Raw genomic sequence first — 23,129 nt, 5'->3', positions numbered from 1 at the left:
AAGGCCCCGAGGGTAAAGAGGGGGTTCCTGCAGTGCAGTAGGGACAGAGGGGGATTGGCACTGCTGAGTCTGAGTGACTACTATTGGGCCGCTAATGTGTCGATGGTTTGTAAGTGGATGAGGGAAGAGGAAGGTGCGGCGTGGAAAAGGCTGGAGATGGCGTCCTGTAAGGGAACAAGCCTGAAAGCGCTGGCGACGGTGCCGCTACCATTCTCCCCGAAAAGGTACACCACAAACCCAGTGGTGGTGGCGACCTTGAAGATCTGGGGGCAGTGGAGACGACACAGGGGAGTGACGGGTGCCTCGGTGTGGTCCCCGATAAGGAATAACCATAGGTTCGTCCCGGGAAGGATAGATGGGGATTTCAATGTTGGCAGCGAGCAGGAATTAGGAAGCTGAAGGACCCGTTTGTGGACGGGACGTTTGCGGGTTTGGGAGCATTGGAAGAAAAATATAAGTTGCCACCAGGGAACGCTTTCCGATACATGCAAGTGAGGGCATTTACGAGGCAACAGGTGAGGGAATTTCCGCAGTTCCCGACGCAAGGGATCCAGGATAGAGTGATTTCGGGGGCATGGGTTGGAGAAGGTAAAGTGTCGGAAATATACAGGGAGATGAGAGACGAGGGGGAGACGATGGTAGAGGAGCTGAAGGGAAAATGGGAAGAGGAGCTGGGGGAAGAGATTGAGGAGGGGCTGTGGGCAGATGCCCTAAGCAGGGTAAATTCCTCGTCCTCATGTGCCAGGCTTAGCCTGATTCAATTTAAGGTTCTACACAGGGCGCATATGACGGGAGCAAGACTGAGCAGGTTTTTTGGGGTGGAGGATATGTGTGGGAGTTGCTCGGGAAGCTCGGCAAACCACACCCACATGTTCTGGTCATGTCCGGCACTGCATGAGTTCTGGGAGGGTGTGGCAAGAGTGGTCTCAAAGGTGGTGGGGGTCCGGGTCAAACCAAGCTGGGGGTTAGCTATATTTGGGGTTGCAGAAGAACCGGGAGTGCAGGAGACAAAAGAGGCCGACGTTCTGGCCTTTGCGTCCCTAGTAGCCCAGCGAAGGATTCTACTCATGTGGAAAGAAGCGAAGCCCCCGGGCTTGGAGGCCTGGATCAATGACATGGCAGGGTTCATAAGACTGGAGCGAATAAAATATGCGATAAGAGGATCGGCTCAGGGGTTCACCAGGCGGTGGCAACCGTTCCTTGACTATCTCGCGGAACGATAATGGAAAAACAGAAAAGACAGCAGCAGCAACCCGGGGGGGTATTATCCCGTGTTTTTGTTTTTTGCCAGTTGTTGATATTTGCTTTTTGTTTATCTCTTTTTTTTCATTTGTTGTTAGTTTAATATAATATATTATTTAAATAACGTTTAATGCATATTCCTTTATTAAGTTGTAAAAACGGAAAATCTCTGTTTGAAAAATGTAAATAAAATATATTTTTTTTAAAAAAAGATCTGGAATGAATTCACTAGATGGATTTCGCTTGATTCCCGATTAATTTGTAAATAAATTGTCTTGTTTTTAATTTACTTCCTTATTAGTTATTTATGTATAAAAGATTTTTACTTTCTGCAATTCTAATCTTTTTTGATGTTTGTACCCTCTACTTAAGGTTAATTTGATCTCAAGTCTAATTAATTGCTCTGATTATTTATTCGTATATTCACTGTCACCCCTTGGTTTAAATTACTTAGCACTATCTTCTCCCCCTCTATCCCTAATTGCCACTCTCGCCGAATTCCCCGTCACTCTGTTTTGTCGATTTGCCAAGTCTCACCCAGCTTTGCGCTCACAGCTCCCAGCTGCAGCCCTCCATGTGTGAGATTAAATTTTGAGGCTGCCCAGTCAACCCATTTGTCTCCAGTCCAAACGTTCTTCCCTTGAAATGCACGGGCGGCTGTTGTTGATGGTTAAAAAGAAATGGCAGCAGATTGAAGAGGTAGGAGTGACAAAGCTGCGAATTAATTTGAAATGTGTTGATTGACCACGTTCATTCAATTCAAGCTGAATAATCCAAAAAACTGAAGTAGCCCCAGGGTCATCATCATGGCCAGGATAACGCAGATCTTTCATGCATTATTTAGTGGTCTGCAAATACCTTTCTGCTAAATGTGTTTAAGGGATGGATGGGTGTGATCAGGGCACGAGGGAACAAGCACTTCATGAAAACGGGGCACTGATTTTATTTCGCTATTAAGAAAGCCAGTAAAATTCAGTAAGGTTTTTAACAACTCAATAAAATACAAATCTGACCTTGTGTTTTAACAACCTTTCCTGCTGAGTTCTATTAAAGCAACTTGGATGAATTTAATCAAAAGCCAACCTGAAAGTTGGAAGATGCTTAACTTTATCACCGCGCGCTGTGTAGTTATAAAAATGCAGCACATTTCTATTCCGCCGACATGGGGTTGGGGCACTTAATTTCCACTGATCTGCGGGAGAGGACTTTGAAAGCCCGTGTTCTAGTGGGTCCACAATCTGCCTCTGTAGGGTAGAGCCTTTCGAACCTGCGTGCGTAGCAGCCATTTGAACTTCTACCAACGCTGCAAAATGTGTGGACACAAGCTTCCTTTGTGAACACCTAGCTGCTTAGCAGCCCAGAGGCGAACACGTTCTCTGCCCCCTGCCCCCCCCATACCCCATAATGCTGAATCTTCTTGGCAGGCCTATCTCGTAAGACACTTTGTGTGAGGACCCAGAGAAAATCATATCCAGACACCCTGCTGGAGTAACTGGCCGGGTTGACCTTCCCCAGTGCGGCTGGCTGTGTCTCGCACATTGATCTCCTGCTCCCGCTTCGGAGTGAGAGGTGAACCAAGGCCCAGCCTGTCTTCTCCGATGGACGTAAATGATTCCGTAACGCTCGTCATCCCCGCTATGTCCTGCACGTTTATCACTCAAACAACACTGTTTAAAATCAGATAATTTGGTCATCCTCACGTCGCTGTTTGTGGGACAGTGGCTGGAATTCTCCGTCCATTCACTGGCGTCAGGATTCCCTGGTCCTGCCGACAACGCAGCCCTGCCCGCGGATTTCCTGGCGGCACGGGGTGGCTTCAGTGGGAATTCCCATTGATGGAGGGAGGAGCAGAGAATCCCGCCGCCAGCGGACGGTGCGCCGCCTCCCGCTGCCAAGAAACACGCGATTGGGGATGCCAGAAAATCCCGCCCATTGTGTGAAAATTGGCCGTCAATTTTCCTACAGTGACTCGGCTTCAATAAAGTGCCTTATTGGCTCAATCAGACCTCCTTGGCGGTTTCTAAATGCAATTACGAAGTACTTGTGATTTACACAGGAATCGCTATTCTCCACTTCTTTTGCACTTGTTCCAAACAATCGATGAAGTGTGCTCATATGTTTCCAGTATTTGCCTCGAGGCTGTCTGACAGTCTCACGTGTTACTTGTTTTGTTTAGCCTGGTAAACAACATGAGATGTGAAGGAACCGGTATTTATTTTCTTTGGTTGGAGATGAACCCTTTAGAATGCAATAATTCTGGTTATCCCTGAAGACAGGAGATGTGCTTTGTAACGTACTCTCCACTTTATAAACATTTCATTACCCCTCATTCTTCAGTTTATTTTTATCCAAATTGGCCGACAAGGAAACTGAAAGGATGCTTTTAAACAAAAAACATTAAAATCCTTTGTAAAGTGCTTATTTTCTGAGACCAATGTGTGCTGACTCACGTACATAAGGCACTTAAACGTTATGAACATAACGGGTCTGAAAAACTGTACGTTCTGAGTGCATTTGGTGTCTCTGCAGCTGACCTTCCCCTTACATGCGTCAGACGACATTATTTGCCTGCCAGAGGCACGCACTTAGCACCAGAGGCCTAGCCAGGGGTGTCAGTCATTTCTGGCAAAACTGCTTCAAAGGAATCTCCAAGCGGTGAATGTAGGACCTGTGTGAATGGTTTCTGGTTGTCAGTGGGGGTGGGGAGATGAGGGAAGAATCAGGGCAAGATCTTTATTCTGTCACAGGATGTGGGAGTCGCTGGCATGGCCACCCTTAATTGCCCTTGAACTGAGTGGCTTGCTCGGCCATTTCAGAGGGCAGCTAAGAGTCAACCACATTGCTGTGGGCCTGAAGTCACATGTAGGCCAATCCAGTCCAGCGCTCCTGTAGCCCTGCAAGTCTGGGACAAGGGGGTACAACCTTTAAGCCAGAGCCTCGCTGTTCAGGAAAGATATGAGGAAACACTTCTGCGTGCAAAGAATGGTAGAGTTCTCATGAGAAACAGTAGATGCTAGCTTGCTTAATAATTTTACATCTGAGGTGGATAGATTTTTAGTATCCAAGGGTATTAAGAGATATGGAGTGAAGGCAAGTGGATGGGGTCAAGATACAGATCAGTCACAATCTCATTGGTGGAGCAGACTCAAGGGCCTGAATGGCAACTCCAGTTCTTGTGATAATAAGGGAGGCCCAAGACTTTTAAATTTAACTGTCAGGTCTTTTTTTGCACCAGGATCTGTCCTTTGAGAGGTTTGCCTGATATGGGAGCTGACCAACACCTACCCTGCTCAAGCTATTGGTTGATATTTCGGATTCGATCTTAATGATAGTCGTAATCCACCCCCGCCCTGTGGGTGCCCTGTTCAAATATTCAAACAGCCTAGTTACATCAGGAAGGCAGCAGGGTCAAAGTGGGTAAGCGACTCGCCTTGTTTTAATTGATCACCAACCCCCTCACTCTCATCCCTCAGGGCCTGCTTTCTGTGCGTAGGAAGTTAAAATCAGGATCATTGTGTTTCCAGCTTGAGGCTGGAATTGAACGTGGAAATGAAAAGTTGGAATGTGGTTGATGCCTTTGTGAACCACTGCAGTCCGTGTGGGCACACCCACCGTGCTGTTTGGGATGGAATTCCAGGATATTGATCCACTGAAGGAACCACAATATAGTTCCAAGTAAGGATGGTGAGTGACTTGGAGGCGATGGTGTTCCCGCACATCTTTGGGTTGTTGGAGAGGGCATGGGTTGAGAGGCACTGTCAAAAAAGCCTTGATGAATTACTGCAGTTACAGAGAAGCATGTTCCCAGGTTAGATTTCCAGTCTTTGTTGACAGAACAGACCTTAACTGAAGCCGCTCTAAGCAGTCTGTATTTGACCACTGCTTCAGAGTTGGGAAGAATAAGGTTGGCTGTACATCCATATTGGAGTTAATGTATCAACAGCTGCTGACAGTGGACAGGGGGAGGTGGACAGTAACAAACTCTGTTGTAATGGTCCATGTGCTGAAATCGCCTGGCTCCATTCGCTGTCATTAATCAGGTTGGATGAGATATCGGAAGACACTTGCCTCTTATGGAATTCTAGACGAGCAACAAATCAGTAACTTTAAGAAATGGAGGCAATCGATGCGCCAAATAACAAGGCAAAGGGGGAAAAACAACAGAGAAACCAATTTGTGACTGTCTGCATATCATTAAAACGTTGAGTCAACAGTACTTTGGGAAAGTTAATTCTGAAAGGGCCATGTGCTACGGTAATAGATTGTATGGGATATCCAAACGGAATCATCATGTGTTTATGAGGAATAAATGCCTCACGGTTTTACAGGTCCTAGAACTATAGCATGATTACAGCACAGGAGGAGGCCATTCATCCCATCGTGTCTGTGTCAGCTCAGGTGGGTCCATACATCTGAGGCTGTTGTTGGGTTCATTATCGGCCAGGTTTAGAGGATTGGATTGTCCATGTATGTTGCAGGATGCGGCGATCTTCTATCTGTGGTTGATATTTAAAATTCCTTCCTGGAATGTGGGCGCCGCAGGCTGGGCCAGCATTATTGCCCATCCCTAATTACCCTTGAGCTGAGTGGCTTGCTAGGCCATTTCAGAGGGTATTTAAGAGTCACACTGCTGTGAATCTGTCCATGTTACGGATGACAGATTTCCTCCCCTAAAGGACATTCGTGAATCGGATAGATTTGTACGACAACCGACAATGATTTCATGATTGTTAAATTATTGGTGCATATTGTAATGTAAAATTAGTGGAATCTGTGGAACGTCTGAACCATCCTTGTGGTATTTTGTATCTGATGTCATTTGTACAGTGTACCTGCCTCAGGGTTGCCAACTCTGGTTGGATGTATTCCTGGAGGCTTCCTTACAACATTCCCCTCATCTCCAACTGCCTGACCCACTCAAACAACCTCTTTTCTAATCTTCCATACTGTTACAAATAACCATAAAAGTCTTCAGAAAGAATAAAACAAATGGCCAATACTTTTCTCCTGGATTTATTAACAGCAGCACCCAGATTATGAATCTTTCATTCCAGGCAACTCCAGGACAATCCTCAAGGGTTGGCAACCCTAACCTCCACCAACTTTCCACCAACCCTCACTTTCACCTGGATTCAGCAACAGATTCTGTGGTAAATTGGTACTGGTGCCTCTGGAGATGTTGGGTACCCGTGGTTGGAGGAAGAGACGTTGCTGTGTGAAAAAAGGGAGGCATTTCTGCTCTGGATATATTCCTTCATAGTGTTTCATGGCTTGTGGTAGGCTGCCAATATTTGTTGCCCATCCTTAATTGCCCTTGAACCATTATAGTCCTTGTGGTGTAGATACACCCAGGGTGCTGTTAGGGAGGGATCTTGGCACAGTGACAATGAACGGCAGAGATATTATTTCAAATTTGGATAGTTTGTGGCTTGGAGGTGGTCTTGCAGATGGCGGAATTCCCATACGTCTGCTGCCCATGCCCTTCTCGGTGGAGATCGCGGCTTTGGGAGGTGCTTTGGTGAGTCGCTGCAGTGCATTTTGTAGATGGTGCACACTGCTGCCACTGTGCGTCGGTGGTAGATGGAGTGCGTCTTTAGGGAACAGAACCATAAAACTGCAGGTCTGAGATGATTAAATACCTAGCGAGCAACGCACTTGCTAGTTTCATAAGGACTTCCCCCAACCCCTTTGAGACGGTGGTCACAGCCAGGGGCTAAAATGGTTACATTATGAAGGCAGGTTTCATAGACTAGACAAATATTCCCTTGAGGATAGAAGATTAAGGGGGTAACCTAATTGAGTTGTTTGAGATTATTTAAATGAGTTGATAAAGTAAGATAGAGGAAAACTATTTCTCCTTGTGTGGAGACTCTGGAACAAGTGTAACCTTAAAATTAGAACTCGGTATTCAGGAGTGATGTTAGGAAGTGTCATGATATGCAGACATGCCCATAATGAGATACAGACAGGCAGCTAATGAACACAGAGAACAGGACATAACCAATCAGCATGCAGAACACTTGGGGGTGGTTCCCCACTATAAAAGGCACGAGGCACTCACACTCTGCCTCTTTCCACTGGGGACATCTACAGAGTGAGTCAGGGTGTATATATCACATAACACCTCCAGCACATGGCTAAGAGCTAGTCTGGTTCAGTCAGACAGAGTAATCACACTTAGGTTAGCAGAGAGTCGAACTCACAGAACTGTGCTAACTGTGTGACAGGTTCAATAAATTAGATTGAACTAACTTCAAGGTCTGGAGTATCTTTCAGTTAAAGCTGCACCCAGTTGCAGCCCGTGTTATCTCAGTGTGCTTAACACGACAGGAAGCACTTCTTCACACAAAGAGTGTTGGAAACTTGGAATTCTCTTCACAAAAATTCATTGAGGCCAAATGAAAATTTAAGAACTGGAGTCGATAAATTTTAGGCATGGGTATTAAGGAATTCAGAACCAGGGTGGTGGGTGGACTTAAGATATAGTTAAGATTATAATTAAGACCGAGTTGAGATATAGTTCAGTCAAGATCTCATTAAAATTTTGGGACAGGCTTGATGGCCTGAATAGTCTAACTTTGTTCCTATATTCCCAAAAGTTCCTTTGTCGCCCCACTAATATGGATTTTTCATTCCATCCACGTAGGTGATTGAATCTGTGGGAATTCTTGTTTACAAAGCCTTGGATTGGGGTCTGAAGGATAATGAAGAACGGGAACTCAGTCCGCCATTGGAACATTTGATTGGCCGGATGACAAATATTCTGGATGATGTACTGGCGACAGAAGTGAACTTGGATGAAGGATATGATGGGCAAGATGAAGAAGAGGAGCAGAAAGAAATTGTCACCATCAGATATTTTAAACACGTAATGATGGTGAGTCCTCGTTTTATCTTAAATAATCATATCCCATGTGAAATGTGGACTTTTCTCTTGAGCAGCAGGCATTCATTCATGGGAGGGTCATAAAACAGGTGTGAGAGCTGACATCAAGCAGCACAAGCCTATTTGCAGCCTGGAATGATCTTCTGCTCACTGTTTAAATATTTAAGTTTTGTGTTGGCCTCAGATTGGTCAGAGCAAAAGAAGCAAGTGAAATTTGCCATAAGAATGTGTCGCGCAATACTGTGCATCAATGCAGTACCGTATACACAGAGTTTACAGAAAAAAGGTAGGTCGCCCAGCCCAACTGAGATATGTGACAATTTCTTTTTTTTTTTTAAATATATTTTATTCAAATTTTTCGGCCAAACAAAACCATACAAAGGTTTTTCCCTTTTTACAACAATAAAACAATATAAATAACAGTGACCGTTTTTAACAAATAAATAAATAATATATAAACTAAATGGCAACTGCCATAACAAAAATAATAACTCTCCCAAATAATAAAATCAAACAATCCAATATACATAACCAAGTACAAATATCTATACAAAAACACCCCTGAGGACCCACCTGAGCCCTCCCCCCTGGGTTGCTGCTGCTGCCTTCCCATTTCCTTTATCGTTCTGCGAGGTAGTTAATGAACGGTTGCCACCGCCTGGTGAACCCTTGAGCCGAACCCCTTAGTGCAAACTTTATCTGTTCTAGTTTTATAAACCCTGCCATGTCGTTTATCCAGGTCTCCACGCCCGGGGGTTTGGCTTCCTTCGCCGGGCTACTAGGGACGCAAAGGCCAAAACATCAGCCTCACTCGCCTCCTGCACTCCCGGCTCTTCTGCAACCCCAAATATAGCCAACCCCCAGCCTGGCTCGACCCGGACCCCCACCACCTTCGAAAGCACATTCGCCACCCCCACCCAGAACCCCTGCAGTGCCGGGCATGACCAAAACATGTGGGTGTGGTTTGCTGGGCTTCTCGAGCATCTCCCACACCTATCCTCTACCCCGAAAAATTTACTGAGCCTTGCTCCGGTCATATGCGCCCTGTGCAAAACCTTGAATTGTATCAGGCTAAGCCTGGCGCACGAGGACGAAGAGTTTACTCTACGTAGGGCATCTGCCCACAGCCCCTCTTCAATCTCTTCCCCCAGCTCTTCTTCCCATTTTCCCTTCAGCTCATCCGCCATGATCTCCCCCTCGTCCCTCATTTCCCTGTATATATCCAACATCCTACCATCCCCCACCCATGTCCCCGAGATCACTCTATACCGAATCTCCTGCGTCGGGAGCTGCGGGAATTCCCTCAGCTGTTGCCTCACAAAAGCCCTCAGTTGCAACTACCGAAATGCATTCCCTTGGGGCAACCCATATTTTTCCGTCAGCGCACCCAGACTCTCAAACGTCCCGTCTAAGAACAGATCCCTCAGTTGCACAATCCCAGCTCTCTGCCATGCTCTAAATCCCCCATCTAGTCCCCCCGGGACAAACCTATGATTATTTCTTATCGGGGACAGCACCGAGGCTCCCGTCCTTCCCCTATGCCGTCTCCGCTGCCCCCAAATTTTCAGTGTTGCCACCACCACTGGACTTGTGGTGTATTTCTTCGGGAAGAACGGCAACGGCGCCGTCTCCAGTGCTTGTAGGCTGGTTCCTTTGCAGGACGCCATCTCCAATCTCTTCCACGCCGCTCCTTCCCCTTCTCCCATCCACTTACACACCATTGAGATATTGGCGGCCCAGTAGTACTCACTTAAGCTCGGTAGTGCCAGTCCCCCCCTATCCCTGCTACGCTGCAAAAACCCCCTCCTCACTCTCGGGGTCTTCCCAGCCCACACAAAACTCATGACACTTTTCTCGATTTTCTTGAAAAAAGCCTTCGTGACCATCACCGGAAGGCACTGAAACACAAAAAGGAATCTTGGGAGGACTACCATTTTGACCGCCTGCACCCTACCCACCAGTGACAGGGGCACCATGTCCCATCTCTTAAAATCCTCCTCCATCTGTTCCACCAATCGTGTTAGATTAAGCCTATGTAAGGTTCCCCAACTCCTCGCTATCTGAATCCCTAAGTACCGGAAATCTCTTGTTACCTTCCTCAGCGGTAAATCATCTATTCCCCTGCTCTGCTCCCCCGGATGCACCACAAACAACTCACTCTTCCCCATATTCAATTTGTACCCCGAGAATTCCCCAAACTCCCTGAGTGTCTGCATTATCTCAGGCATCCCCTCCACTGGGTCCGCAACATACAGCAATAAATCATCTGCATACAATGATACCCGGTGTTCTTCTCCTCCCCTGAGTACTCTCCTCCACTTCCTGGAGCCCCTCAGTGCTATGGCCAGGGGCTCAATTGCCAATGCAAACAGTAACGGAGACAGGGGACACCCCTGCCTCGTCCCTCTATAAAGACGGAAGTAGTCAGACCTCTGCCTGTTCGTGACCACACTTGCCACCGGGGCCCTATATAGCAGCTGTACCCATCCAATAAACCCTTCTCCAAAACCAAATCTCCTCCACACTTCCCACAGATAGTCCCACTCCACTCTGTCGAATGCTTTCTCGGCGTCCATCGCCACCACTATCTCCGCCTCCCCCTCTGGTGGGGGCATCATCATCACCCCTAGCAGCCTCCGTATGTTCATGTTCAGCTGTCTCCCCTTAACGAACCCAGTTTGATCCTCGTGGACCACCCCCGGGACACAGTCCTCTATCCTCGTCGCCATCACCTTGGCCAGGAGCTTAGCATCTACGTTCAAAAGGGAAATGGGCCTGTAGGACCCACACTGCAGCGGGTCTTTTTCCTTCTTCAAAAGTAGCGATAGCGTCGCCTCCGACATAGTCGGGGGCAACTTCCCCCTTTCCCTGGCCTCATTAAAGGTTCTCGTCAAAAGCGGGGCCAGTAGGTCCATATATTTCCTATAGAATTCCACCGGGAATCCATCCGGTCCCGGGGCCTTCCCCGCCTGCATGCTCCCAACCCCTTTACCACCTCCTCCATCTCAATCTGTGCTCCCAGTCCCGCCCTCTCCTGCTCCGCCACCTTCGGGAATTCCAGCTGATCCAGGAAACACCTCATTCCCTCCTTCCCTTCCGGGGTCTGAGCCTTATATAACCTCTCATAGAATGCCTTGAACACGCCGTTCGCTATCTCCGCTCCCCGTTCCATCTCTCCCTCCTCATCTCTCACCCCACCTATCTCCCTCGCCGCTCCCCTCTTCCTCAATTGGTGGGCCAGTAGCCGACTCGCCTTCTCTCCATACTCATACTGTACACCCTGTGCCCTCCTCCACTGTGCCTCTGCCTTACCCGTGGTCAGCAGGTCAAATTTCACATGTAACCGTTGTCTTTCCCTGTACAGTCCCTCCTCCGGTGCCTCTGCATATTGCCTGTCCACCCTCAGAAGTTCTCTCAACAATCGCTCCCTTTCTTTACCCTCTTGCTTCCCTTTATGTGCCCTTATGGATATCAGTTCCCCTCTGACCACCGCCTTCAACGCCTCCCAGACCACTCCCACCTGAACCTCTCCATTGTCATTAAGCTCCAAGTACCTTTCGATACACCCCCTCACCCTTAGACATATCCCCTCATCCGCCAATAAGCCCATATCCATTCTCCAGAGTGGGTGCTGTTCTTTTTCCTCTCCTACCTCCAGGTCTACCCAATGTGGAGCGTGGTCCGAAATGGCTATGGCCGTATACTCTGACCCTGTCACCTTCGGAATCAGTGCCCTTCCCAAGACAAAAAAGTCTATCCGTGAATAAACCTTGAGAACATGGGAGAAAAATGAGAACTCCTTACTCCTAAGCCTAATAAATTTCCAGGGGTCTACTCCTCCCATCTGCTCCATGAAGTCCTTGAGCACCCTGGCCGCTGCCGGGCTCCTCCCGGTCCTGGGCCTCGACCGGTCCAGCCCTGGATCAAGCACCGTATTGAAGTCTCCCCCCATTACCAACTTTCCCGCCTCCAGGTCCGGGATACGCCCCAACATACGCCTCATAAAATTTGCATCATCCCAGTTCGGGGCGTATACGTTCACCAGAACCACCGCCTCCCCTTGCAATCTGCCACTCACCATCACATATCTACCCCCACTATCCGCCACTATGGTCTTTGCCGTTTCCCCACTAAGATAGCCACCCCCCTATTCTTCGCATCTAAACCCGAATGAAACACCTGCCCCACCCATCCTTTACGTAGTCTGACCTGGTCTATCAGTTTCAGGTGCGTCTCCTGCAACATAACCACATCTCCCTTTAATTTCTTTAGGTGTGCGAGTACCCGAGCCCTTTTAATCGGCCCGTTCAGCCCTCTCACGTTCCACGTGATCAGCCGGGTTGGGGGGCTCTTTACCCCCCCCATTGTCGACTAGCCATCCCCTTTTTTAACCCAGCTCCTCACCCGGTTCCCACGTACCTGTATATCCCACCGACGGTGCCCCCCCCCGTCTCGACCACCCCGTCCCATAACAGCTCCCCCTTCTCCTTAGCAGCAGCAACCCAGTTAACTCCCCCCCCCCCCCCTCCTCCGCTTGATCCCCCTCTAGCGTAGTTGCACCCCCCATGTTGCTCCCAGAAGTCAGCGAACTCTGGCTGACCTCGGCTTCCCCCTTTGCCCTCGGCCCCTCACTGTGAGAGGCCCCCTCCTTCCAGCGTCCCTGTTCCCGCCACAATTACCATAGCGCGGGAGCAAAGCCCGCGTTTCCCACTCGGCCCCGCCCCTAATGGCGCATTTCCCTTCTCCTTCCCCTTTCCTTCCCACCGGCGCCCACAGTTCCTCATACTCCCCCCTCCCCCCCCAAACATGGGGAGGAGAGAAAAGTTACAGGATCAAAGAATTAACAAATTGAAAAATCACCCCCCCCTTCCCTTTCCTCGCCCCACATAATCACCCCACCACTTTGTCCCAGAAGCTCTTTCTCTCGCCAGACTATTCCAGCTTCTCGTCCACAATGAATGTCCACACCTCTTCTGCCGTCTCAAAGTAGTGGTGCTTCCCTTGGTATGTGACCCACAGTCTCGCCGGTTGCAACATTCCAAATTGAACCTTCTTTTTGTGAAGCACCGCCTTAGCCCGATTGAAACTTGCCCTCCTTCTCGCCACCTCCGCACTCCAATCCTGGTATACGCGGATCACCGCGTTCTCCCACCTACAGCTCCGAGTTTTCTTCGCCCATCTGAGGACCGTCTCTCTGTCGTTGTAGCGGAGAAATCTCACCACTATAGCTCGAGGTATTTCTCCAGCCTTTGGTCTTCGCGCCAGAACTCGATAGGCTCCCTCCACCTCCAAAGGGCCCGTCGGGGCCTCCGATCCCATTAGCGAGTGAAGCATCGTGCTCACATATGCCCCGACGTCCGCCCCCTCTGCGCCTTCGGGAAGACCCAGGACTCTTAAATTCTTCCTCCTCGAATTATTCTCCAGTGCTTCCTGCCTCTCCACACACCTTTTATGCTGTGCCTCGTGCGTTTCTGCCTTCACCACCAGACCCTGTATTTCATCTTCGTTTTTAGCAGTCTTTGCCTTCACGACCCGAAGCTCCAGCTCCTGGGTCCTCTGCTCCTCCTTTAGCCCTTCAATCGCCTGTAATATCGGGGCCAACAGCTCCTTCTTCAACTCCTTCTTCAGCTCTTCCACATAGCGCCGCAGGAACTCTTGTTGCTCTGGGCCCCATAACAAACAGCCACCTTCCGACGCCATCTTGCTTCGAGCTTCCCTTCCTTGCCGCTGCTCCAGAGGATCTTTTGCAATCCGGCCGCTATCCTCTCCTTTTTCCATGTGTATCCGGGGGGGATTCCCTTCTAGTTTACCGCACAGTGATTTTGGCCGTTTAAATTGCCGTTGGGGCTCCTATCAAGAGCCCAAAAGTCCGTTCCAACGGGAGGTGCCGAAACGTGCGACTCAGCTGGTCATTGCCGCACCCGGAAGTCCGATATGTGACAATTTATGCTCCACAGCGGCCGGTTAGCTCAGTTGGCTGGACGGCTGGTTCATGATGCGGAGCGACGCCAACCATGCGAGTTCAATTCCACCCAGACTGACTGGCACTGTCAGCTTGGCACCCTGGCACTGGCCCTGCCAGCCTGGCAGTGCCACCTGGGCCAGTTTAGCTCAGTCGGTTGGACAGCTGGCTTGTGATGTTGAGTGAGGCCAACAGCGCCGGTTCTATTCCCATACCTGCTGAGGTTAGTCATGCAGGTCCCGCCTTCTCAACATTGCCCCTCGCCTGAAGTGTGGTGATCTTCAGGTTAAATCGCCACCAGTCAGCTCTCCCCCTCAAAGAGGAAAGTAGCCTATGTCTCATCTGGGACTATGGTGACTTTACCTTCCCTTTATTAAACCGTCTCCACCTATGTTTTAAGTTCTCAGCACACTCCGAACCATCGCTCATTATTTGCTTTGTGTAAATAATTGTCTAGTCTATAGATGAGCTTTGGTACTGATTAATGTGCAGCGTGACTGAATTAACTGGGAAGGAGGGGGGATTGTTTCCAGCTGTGTCACCTCCACAGCTGAAGCACAATCAGATTGCCAACCGCTTAGACTGCCATTATTTCGACAGATTAATTGCAAAAAGTATGTGGCTGCAATCTGCGCAAACTATTTTTGTCACATCCTTGGAGTTAAATTAGACAGTATCGTTCTGGTAAAATGTATAGTAGAGCATGTTAACTAATAAATAGAGCACATAATAACTTGTTTCTAGCTTTGCATTCATAAGGGAGAACATTTTGCTTCCATCCACCTTACATCAGGCAGATTTGGGCTGGTGAGGCACAGTAATTTGGGTGGAAAGAGATGTTCAGTGAGAATTCAGTTCATAGGTTAATCGGGGAGAAAGCAAAGAAAGAACCTGTATTTATATAGCAGCTTTCACTACCTCGGGGACCTCCCGATGTGTTTGTTTCACAGTGAGAAGTTGAAATATGGTCACAGTACTCGGAAATGTCAGAATCAATTTGTACACAGCACGGTCCCAAAAGTGGCAATGAGATAATGACCAGATAATCTTTGGTGGTGTTAGTTGAGGGATATACAAACCTGCGGCTCTTCTGCAAAATAGTACCACAGGATCTTTCAAGGATGGATGGGGATTCGGTTTAATATCTGACATGAAAAACGGTGCTTCCGATGCACTCTCTCATGACAGCCCTGAAGTATCAGCCTAGAATATGTTCATAAGTCTGTTTAACCTCTTGGCTCTATAATCTCATTTGATGGAGGATGAGGTAAATGCGATGAAGGTGGTTGACGATGTTGGCAGAAAAGTGCTTATCCTCGAGAAGAGTCAATTCCTCAGCACCTTCAGAGCTCTACAACTCCTGAACTCAATTCTGTTGACACAGCTAACCATGTTTATTGTGTGGCCACTCTTGGAGGCTGAACCAATTTGCACACAGCGAGATCCCATCGACAGCAATGAAATAAATGACCAGACCTTCTGCTGATTGAGGGATAAATCTTGGCCAGGCTATCAATCAAAGTCTCCTGCTCTTCTTTGATAAGTGTTGTGGGATATTTTACCCTCATTTGAGAACACCAATAGGGCCTTGGTTTTAAATTAAGAATGTTACAACTGCCAATGCAGCATTCCCTCAGAAGTGTCAGTCTAGAGGGTGTTCTCGAATTTCTGGAGTCATTATTTGAACAAACAAGTTCTGACTGAAGGGCATGAGGCTGACACCTACATTTATGGTCTGTGTTCATGGGGCCACAGTATAAAGGAGGGTTTTATTTATTCACTGGCAAGGTTAGCATTTATTACCCATCCCTAACTGCCTTTAGAAGGTTGTGATAAGACACTTTCTTGAACCCCGAGGTAGTGGTTTGGTACAACTAAGTGGCTTGTTAGTCTATTTCCAAGTCAACCATAGTGGGAAATCATACTGACCAGACTTTCCAAAAACACAATTAATGGACCAGGTGTTTTTTTTTTTTATAACAACCATAATGCTAGCTTTTAAACTCCAGATTTATTTAATTAACTGAATTTGAACTCCTCAGTGGGATTTTAACTCTCGTCTTCAAATCTGGATTATAATACAGTAACATAACCGCTCTGGTCCAGTGCTCTTTATGGTGTTAGGATAAGATTTCCAGGGCAGAGAGACATCTCTAGAACCCCTTTCATCATCTTTCTTCATTTGCCTCAAAAAATGTAATCCAGATCAAAGGAATGCTGAACAATATATCACTTCTGACAAATCTGATTCTGAATTGTAGCTTCCTGAAAGACAATGGGAGGGGGGGGGGGGGGAAGAATTCTCTGGGTCCGTTATCCAGCGGCGGGGGAATTGTGATGGCCCTTCGAATCGGGTGAGTGGCCAAAAATGACCGGTCTCTGGCAAGGTTCCCGCCTAGACCCGGCAGGAACATGCAAACACCTCCTTAAAGCTAATTTAAATATCACTATTGAGCAAGAAGCCCAGTTCACCAGCCTCTTGTGACAAGGTGCTCTGATTGAGTGCTGCCCCCTCACTTAGTCTTTCCAGGAAACTCTTCAGAACAAAGCAACAGCCTTTCAAAAAAAAAAAACTGGGGTTAGAAATAGCAGCTGCACAAAAGAGGAAGTACTTCAGCATCAATGGAACCCTATAGAGCTATATAAATAAACAAAGCTAATCCTTCCTTTTGAAATTGCTAACACTTGTCAACCAAGAGACTTTTAAAAGGCAATGGTCTTGTGAAATTGAATGTAAACAATGCTGTTCAAAGCTTTTAGGCTTCTAAGCTTGCACAGAGGCTTGAAGAAGTTAAAGGGCAATGAAATTGCCTGTGAACAAAACACCTCAAAGGTTTCCAACACTTTAAAGGGAAGACTTTTATCTTAATCTCACAAATCTTTGATCTTTTTTTTGAAATTCATTTTTTTTCCAATTAAAGGGCGATTTTAGCATGTTCAATCAACCTACCTTGCACATCTTTGGGTTGTGGGGGCGAAACCTACTCAAACATGGGGAGAATGTGCAAACTCCACACGGACAGTGACCCAGGGCTGGGATCGAACCTGGGACCTTGGCGCTGTGCGGCAGCAAAGCTAACCCACTGCGCCACTGTGCTGCCGAAATCTTTGATCTTGATGTGCTGGGAGAGAGTTTAAAGGATTTAGGGACACCGAGAGAAGGCTTTCACTTTCCTCTCACAGATCTTTCATTTTGACAAGCTGAAAGACCGTTTAAAGGTTTTAAATGCTACTGATGGGGAGACCAGCCAAACGACCCCATCCCAGGAAAGACCCCTGATCTGAGCCCCTCCTGCTCAGCCCAAGGCTCCCCCTCCCCTGTCCTCCCCTGAAGGACCCTCCTCAGGACACTGGAGGCAAGGGTAGGGAGAATACTCACTTCCTTGCCCCCCCCCCCCCCCCCCCCCCCCCCCCATCAGAGTCGAAGGTGCCAAGTTGGTGCTACTGGGGGGGGGGGCCTAAATGGGGAATATGTTGGACTGGACTGAATGGAGGGGCGGAGGGGGGGCTGCAGGGGGAAATGGGGGGGCTGTTTGGCGAGTCCATAATGGCATGTCACTCCCTTTGGTGGAGGGGTGGGCCTTACCAGCGATTCGGGGGGTGGGGGGGGCAGCAACATTATTGTGAGATCAATTTAAAAATGGCAGCCTGATCTCTGGGGCACAGATCTGTCAGTGAGGTTAGGTCCAGTGTAAAGCCCGGTACTGTGAAAAAGAATTTAAAAGTGGTATTGAATGTCACATTGGCATCGCTCCTAGCACCAGCGGGAAACACTCCGGTTTTTCACCGGGTGGGAGCACTTAGGCTGAAATGGGAGAATTGCGCCCCCAACTGGCCTTTAATGCTCAACATCTATTGTTGGACATAAATCAGATACAAGAACTGACTGCTCTCCATAACCTTTGACTGCCCTACAATTCAAGAATCTGTCTGTCGCAACCTTGAATATGTTGAATGACAACCTTCACAGCTCTGTGTGCTAAATACCCTCTGAGGAGAGAGATTCCCCCTCATCTCAGCCTTTAATGGGCGACTGCTTATTTTGCAACAGTGCCCCCGAGGTCTCGCCTTCCCCCGTATCCTTTTAGCATCTACCTCCTGAAAACCCCTCAGAATCTCTTATGCTTCAATCTGATCACTTCTTATTCTTCAAGACTGCAGCTAGAATTTAGAATTTAAGGAGTGATCTGATCGAAGTGTTCAAGATACTAACAGGAAAAGATAGGGTTGATGGTGGCGTAGTGGTATTGTCACAGGACTAGTACACCAGAGACTCAGAGTAATGCTCTGGGAACCCGGCTTCAAACCCCGCCACTGCAGATGGTGAAATTTGAATTCAGTAAATTGTGGGGGCGATTCTCCGAGCCCCGTGCCGGGCCGGAGAATCGCCGCAACCGCGCCCCGACGCCGGCGCACGATTCTCCGAAGTGCGGAAAATCGGCGCCATTTGCGCCGCTGCTTTTGGCGCGCCGCGGGCCGCTGGAATCTGCAGGGCAGCCGATTCTCTGGCCCGGATGGGCCGAGCAGCCGCTCCGATATGACAGAGTCCTGCCGGCGCCTTTCACCCCTGGTCGCTGGTGGCGGGAACGGTCGGGGGGGGGGGGGTGGCTCCTACACCTGGGTGGGGTGGGGGGGGGGGGCCTCCGATGGGGTCTGGCCTACTACTTGGCGCGGCCGGCCCCTGAACACCGATTCCATGTTGGTCGGGGCCGGCGTGGAAAAGAAGTCCCCCGTGCATGCGCAGGTTAGCGCGGCCCAACTGCGCATGCGTGGGTTGGCGGGGCGCCCATTTGCCACCGCATAAGGAAGCTGAAGCGGCGTGAACCGCTCCAGCGCCATGCTGACCCCCTGTGGGGGCCAGAATTGTACGTGACCGGGCCCGGTTCGCGCCATCGTGAAACGCGACGGCGCGAACTCTTGGGCCCAATATTGGAGAATCGCCCCCTTAAAGTGACCATGAAACCATTGTTGACTGTCGTAAAAACTCATTTGGTTCACTAATGTCCTTCAGGGAAGGAGGTCTGCTCTTCTTACCTGGTCTGGCCTACATGTGATTCCAGATCCACAGCAATAACTGCCTCTTAACTGCCTCCTCAAGGGCAACTAGGGATGGGGAATAAATGCTGGCACAGCATGGGGGATTCTAAAGCGCGAGGGGAAATAGTCTAAAAATGTAAATTCCAAACATCGGGAGAGATGTTAGGAAGAACTGCTTAACTCAAAGGGTGGTAGAGGTTGGGAATCCTCTCCCACAAACTGCAGTTGAAGCTGGAACAGTTGTTAATTTTAAATCTGGGATAGATAGATTTTTGTTGAGCAAAGATATTAAGGGATATGGGCCGGTATATGGAGTTAGGCCACAGATCAACCATGGTCGCGTTGAATGGCGGGACAGGCTCGAGGGGACGAATGGCCCACTCCTGTTCCTACATTCCAATGTTACTATGTACAGGCCTGACTTGCTCAACCTTTCCTCGTAGGTTATTAAGAATAGGAAATCAGGACTTCCGGTTGCGGCTATGCGGAGCTAAGCCGCACGATTCGGCAGTTCCCGCTACTACGGACTTTCGGGCTCATTGGAGGAGCCACAATGGAATTTCTTTTGACGACAACCCGTGGGGAAGTGAAGAGAGAGGTCCCCCTCCAACTTTTATGGACCGGACCAGAAGTGCAACGGCCAAAAAAGCGGCAATGGAGCAGCGGGAGAAGCAAAGGAAAAACATAATGGCGGCTGATAGAGACAAAGCGGAGTGCGGGCCAGAGCTGCAGGAATTCATTAAGCGCTGCTTCGAGGAGCTGCGCAAGGAGATGCTGGCGCCTATGCTGGCGGTAATTGAAGGACGAGGGATAACCCAGAAGGACCACAAGGTGAAGATCCAGGAGGTACAGAAAAGAGTTAGTGAGAATGAGGACGAGCTCTTGGGCCTGGCGGTGAGAGTGGAGCGGCACGAGGCGCTACACAAGAGGTGGGCGGGAAGACCTGGAGACCAGGTCGAGGAGAAAGAATCTGCGGATCCTGGTCTCCCAGAAGGAGTGGAGGGGGCCGATGCCGTGGCATACGCGGGCACGATGATCGGGGCGATGATGGGCGCGGAGGCCCCTTCGAGGTTGCTGGAGCTGGACGGGGCACTCCGGGTGCTGGCGAGGAAGCCCAAGGCAAATGAGCCGCCACGGGCGATGGTGGTGAGATTTCACCGGTTCTCGGACAGAGAGAGGGTCCTGAAATGGGCCAAGAAGGAGCGGAGCAGCAAGTGGGACAATGCAGAGATCCGAATATACCTGGATTGGAGCACGGAGGTTGCAAAGCGGAGAGCGGGTTTCAACCGGGCCAAAGCGGTGCTGCACCGGAAAGGAGTGAAATTTGGAATGCTGCACTCGGCGCGATTGTGGGTCACATACAAGGACCAACACTACTACGAAACGCCTGAAAAGTTGGACTCTAACTGAGGGTTTGTGAGGGTGGGGGGGATGCTTGAGGGTTGATGTGTGATGGTTGTTGTATATAGGGGGTCAGCAGGTGTCAGCTGACTTTCAGGAGTGATGTGGGGGGAGGGGGGGGCGGGGAAAGGAAGAGAGAGAGCCCCTCCAGTCCGGCTGATAACGTGGAACCTGAGAGGCCTGAATGGGCCGGTGAAGAGGGCTCGAGTGTTCGCTCACTTGAAGGGACTGAAGGCAGACATGGCTATGCTCCAAGAGACACACCTGAAGGTGGCGGACCAGGTCAGGTTAAGAACGGGATGGATAGGACAGGTATTTCACTCGGGACTGGACGCGAAGAATAGAGGGGTGGCAATATTGGTGGGAAAGCATGTGTCATTTGAGGCCAAGACTGTCGTAGTGGATAATGGAGGGAGATATGTGATGGTGAGCGGTAGGTTGCAAGGGACATGGGTAGTGTTGGTAAATGTATACGCCCCGAACTGGGATGATGCTGGATTCATGAAGCGCATGTTGGGGCGCATTCCGGACCTGGAGGTAGGAGGCCTGATAATGGGAGGGGACTTCAATACAGTGCTGGACCCAGCACTGGACCGTTCCAGATCAAGGACGGGAAAGAGGCCGGTGGCGGCCAAGGTGCTTTGGGGGTTTATGGATCAGATGGTGGGAGTGGACCCATGGAGGTTTGCAAGACCGCAGGCCAAGGAATTTTCTTTCTTCTCCCATGTGCACAAAGCCTACTCCCGGATAGATTTTTTTTGTTCTGGGCAGGGTGCTCATCCTGAGGGTGGAGGGGACGGAGTATTCGGCCATAGCCGTTTCGGACCACGCTCCGCACTGGGTGGAAATGGGGCTGCGAGAGGAGAGGGACCAACACCGCTGTGGCGGCTGGATGTGGGACTGCTGGCAGATGAGGTGGTGTGTGGGAAGGTGAGGGGGTGTATTGAAAGGTACTTCGAGGCCAACGACAACGGGGAGGTGTGGGTGGGGGTGGTATGGGAGGCATTGAAGGCGGTGATCAGGGGAGAGCTAATCTCCATCAGGGCTCATAGGGAGAAGAGAGGGGGCATGGAAAGGGAGAGGTTAGTGGGGGAGATTTTGAGAGTGGACAGGAGATACGCAGAGGCCCCGGAGGAAAGATTACTTGGGGAAAGACGACGGCTCCAGACGGAGTTTGACCTGTTGACCACAGGGAAGGCGGAGGCACAGTGGAGGAAGGCGCAGGGAGCAGCCTATGAGTATGGGGAAAAGGCTAGTCGGATGCTGGCACACCAGCTCCGTAAGAGGACGGCAGCGAGGGAAATAGGTGGAATCAAAGATGGAAGGGGAGCCACGGTTCGGAGTGCGACGAAAATAAACGAGGTATTCAAGGCCTTCTATGAAGAGCTGTACAGATCCCAGCCCCCAGCGGGGGAAGAGGGGATGAGACGATTCCTAGACCAACTGAGATTCCCGAGGGTGGAGAAGCAAGAGGTGGCTGGTTTGGGGGCACCAATTGGGTTGGAGGAGCTGAGCAAGGGTTTGGGGAGTATGCAGGCGGGGAAGGCCCCGGGACCGCACGGGTTCCCGGTGGAGTTCTACCGAAAGTACGTAGACCTGTTGGCCCCGCTATTAGTGAGGACCTTTAACGAAGCAAGAGAGGAGGGGACCCTGCCCCCGACAATGTCGGAAGCGACAATTTCTTTGATCCTAAAGCGGGACAAGGACCCACTGCAATGTGGATCGTACAGGCCGATCTCGCTCCTCAATTTGGACGCTAAGTTGTTGGCAAAAGTGCTGGCCACGAGGATTGAAGACTGTGTCCCGGGGGTGATCCATGAGGACCAGACGGGATTCGTAAAGGGCAGGCAATTAAACACTAATGTGCGGCGGCTCTTAAATGTGATAATGATGCCATCGGACGAGGGAGAGGCAGAGATAGTGGCAGCTATGGACGCGGAAAAGGCCTTTGACCGAGTTGAGTGGGAGTACCTCTGGGAGGTGCTGCGTAGGTTTGGGTTCGGGGGAGGGTTTATCAGCTGGGTTAAGCTCCTTTACAGAGCCCCGGTGGCGAGTGTAGTGACGAACCGGCGGAGGTCGGAGTACTTTCGGCTGTACCGAGGAACGAGGCAGGGGTGCCCCCTGTCCCCCCCTGTTGTTTGCATTGGCGATCGAACCCTTGGCCATGTCATTGAGGGAGTCTAATAAATGGAGGGGGGTGGTCCGAGGGGGAGAAGAGCATCGGGTGTCGCTATATGCGGATGACCTGTTGCTGTACGTGGCGGATCCAATGGAGGGGATGGTGGAGGTCATGCAGACTCTAAGGGAGTTTGGGGAGTTTTCGGGCTATAAGCTCAATGTAGGGAAGAGTGAGCTCTTTGCATTACAGGCAGGGGACCAAGAAAGAGGGATAGGGGACCTACCGCTGAGGAGGGCGGCGGGGAGTTTTCGGTATCTGGGGATCCAGATAGCCAGGAGTTGGGGGCCCTACATAAACTGAATCTGACGAGGTTGGTGGACCAAATGGAGGAGGACTTCAAAAGATGGGACATGTTACCGCTCTTGCTGGCGGGTAGAGTGCAGTAGGTCAAAATGGTGGTCCTTCCGAGGTTTCTGTTTGTG

General features: G+C 49.8%; 1 protein-coding gene across 5 annotated transcripts in view; it reads left to right on the top strand.

Moving 5' to 3' along the window:
- LOC140385838 (protein spire homolog 1-like) overlaps positions 1–23,129 on the top strand; it is a 310,369-nt gene that overhangs the window by 131,585 nt on the left and 155,655 nt on the right. For all 5 annotated transcript variants that reach the window (XM_072468412.1, XM_072468413.1, XM_072468414.1 and 2 more), the window contains exon 3: positions 7,889–8,119. In XM_072468412.1, coding sequence (XP_072324513.1) covers positions 7,889–8,119 — 231 coding nt within the window. The remainder of the gene's footprint in view (positions 1–7,888; positions 8,120–23,129) is intronic.

Source organism: Scyliorhinus torazame, chromosome 11 (genome assembly GCF_047496885.1).
Source record: "Scyliorhinus torazame isolate Kashiwa2021f chromosome 11, sScyTor2.1, whole genome shotgun sequence".
NCBI classification, from domain to species: domain Eukaryota; kingdom Metazoa; phylum Chordata; class Chondrichthyes; order Carcharhiniformes; family Scyliorhinidae; genus Scyliorhinus; species Scyliorhinus torazame.
This window is presented reverse-complemented; position numbering and strand designations above follow the sequence as displayed.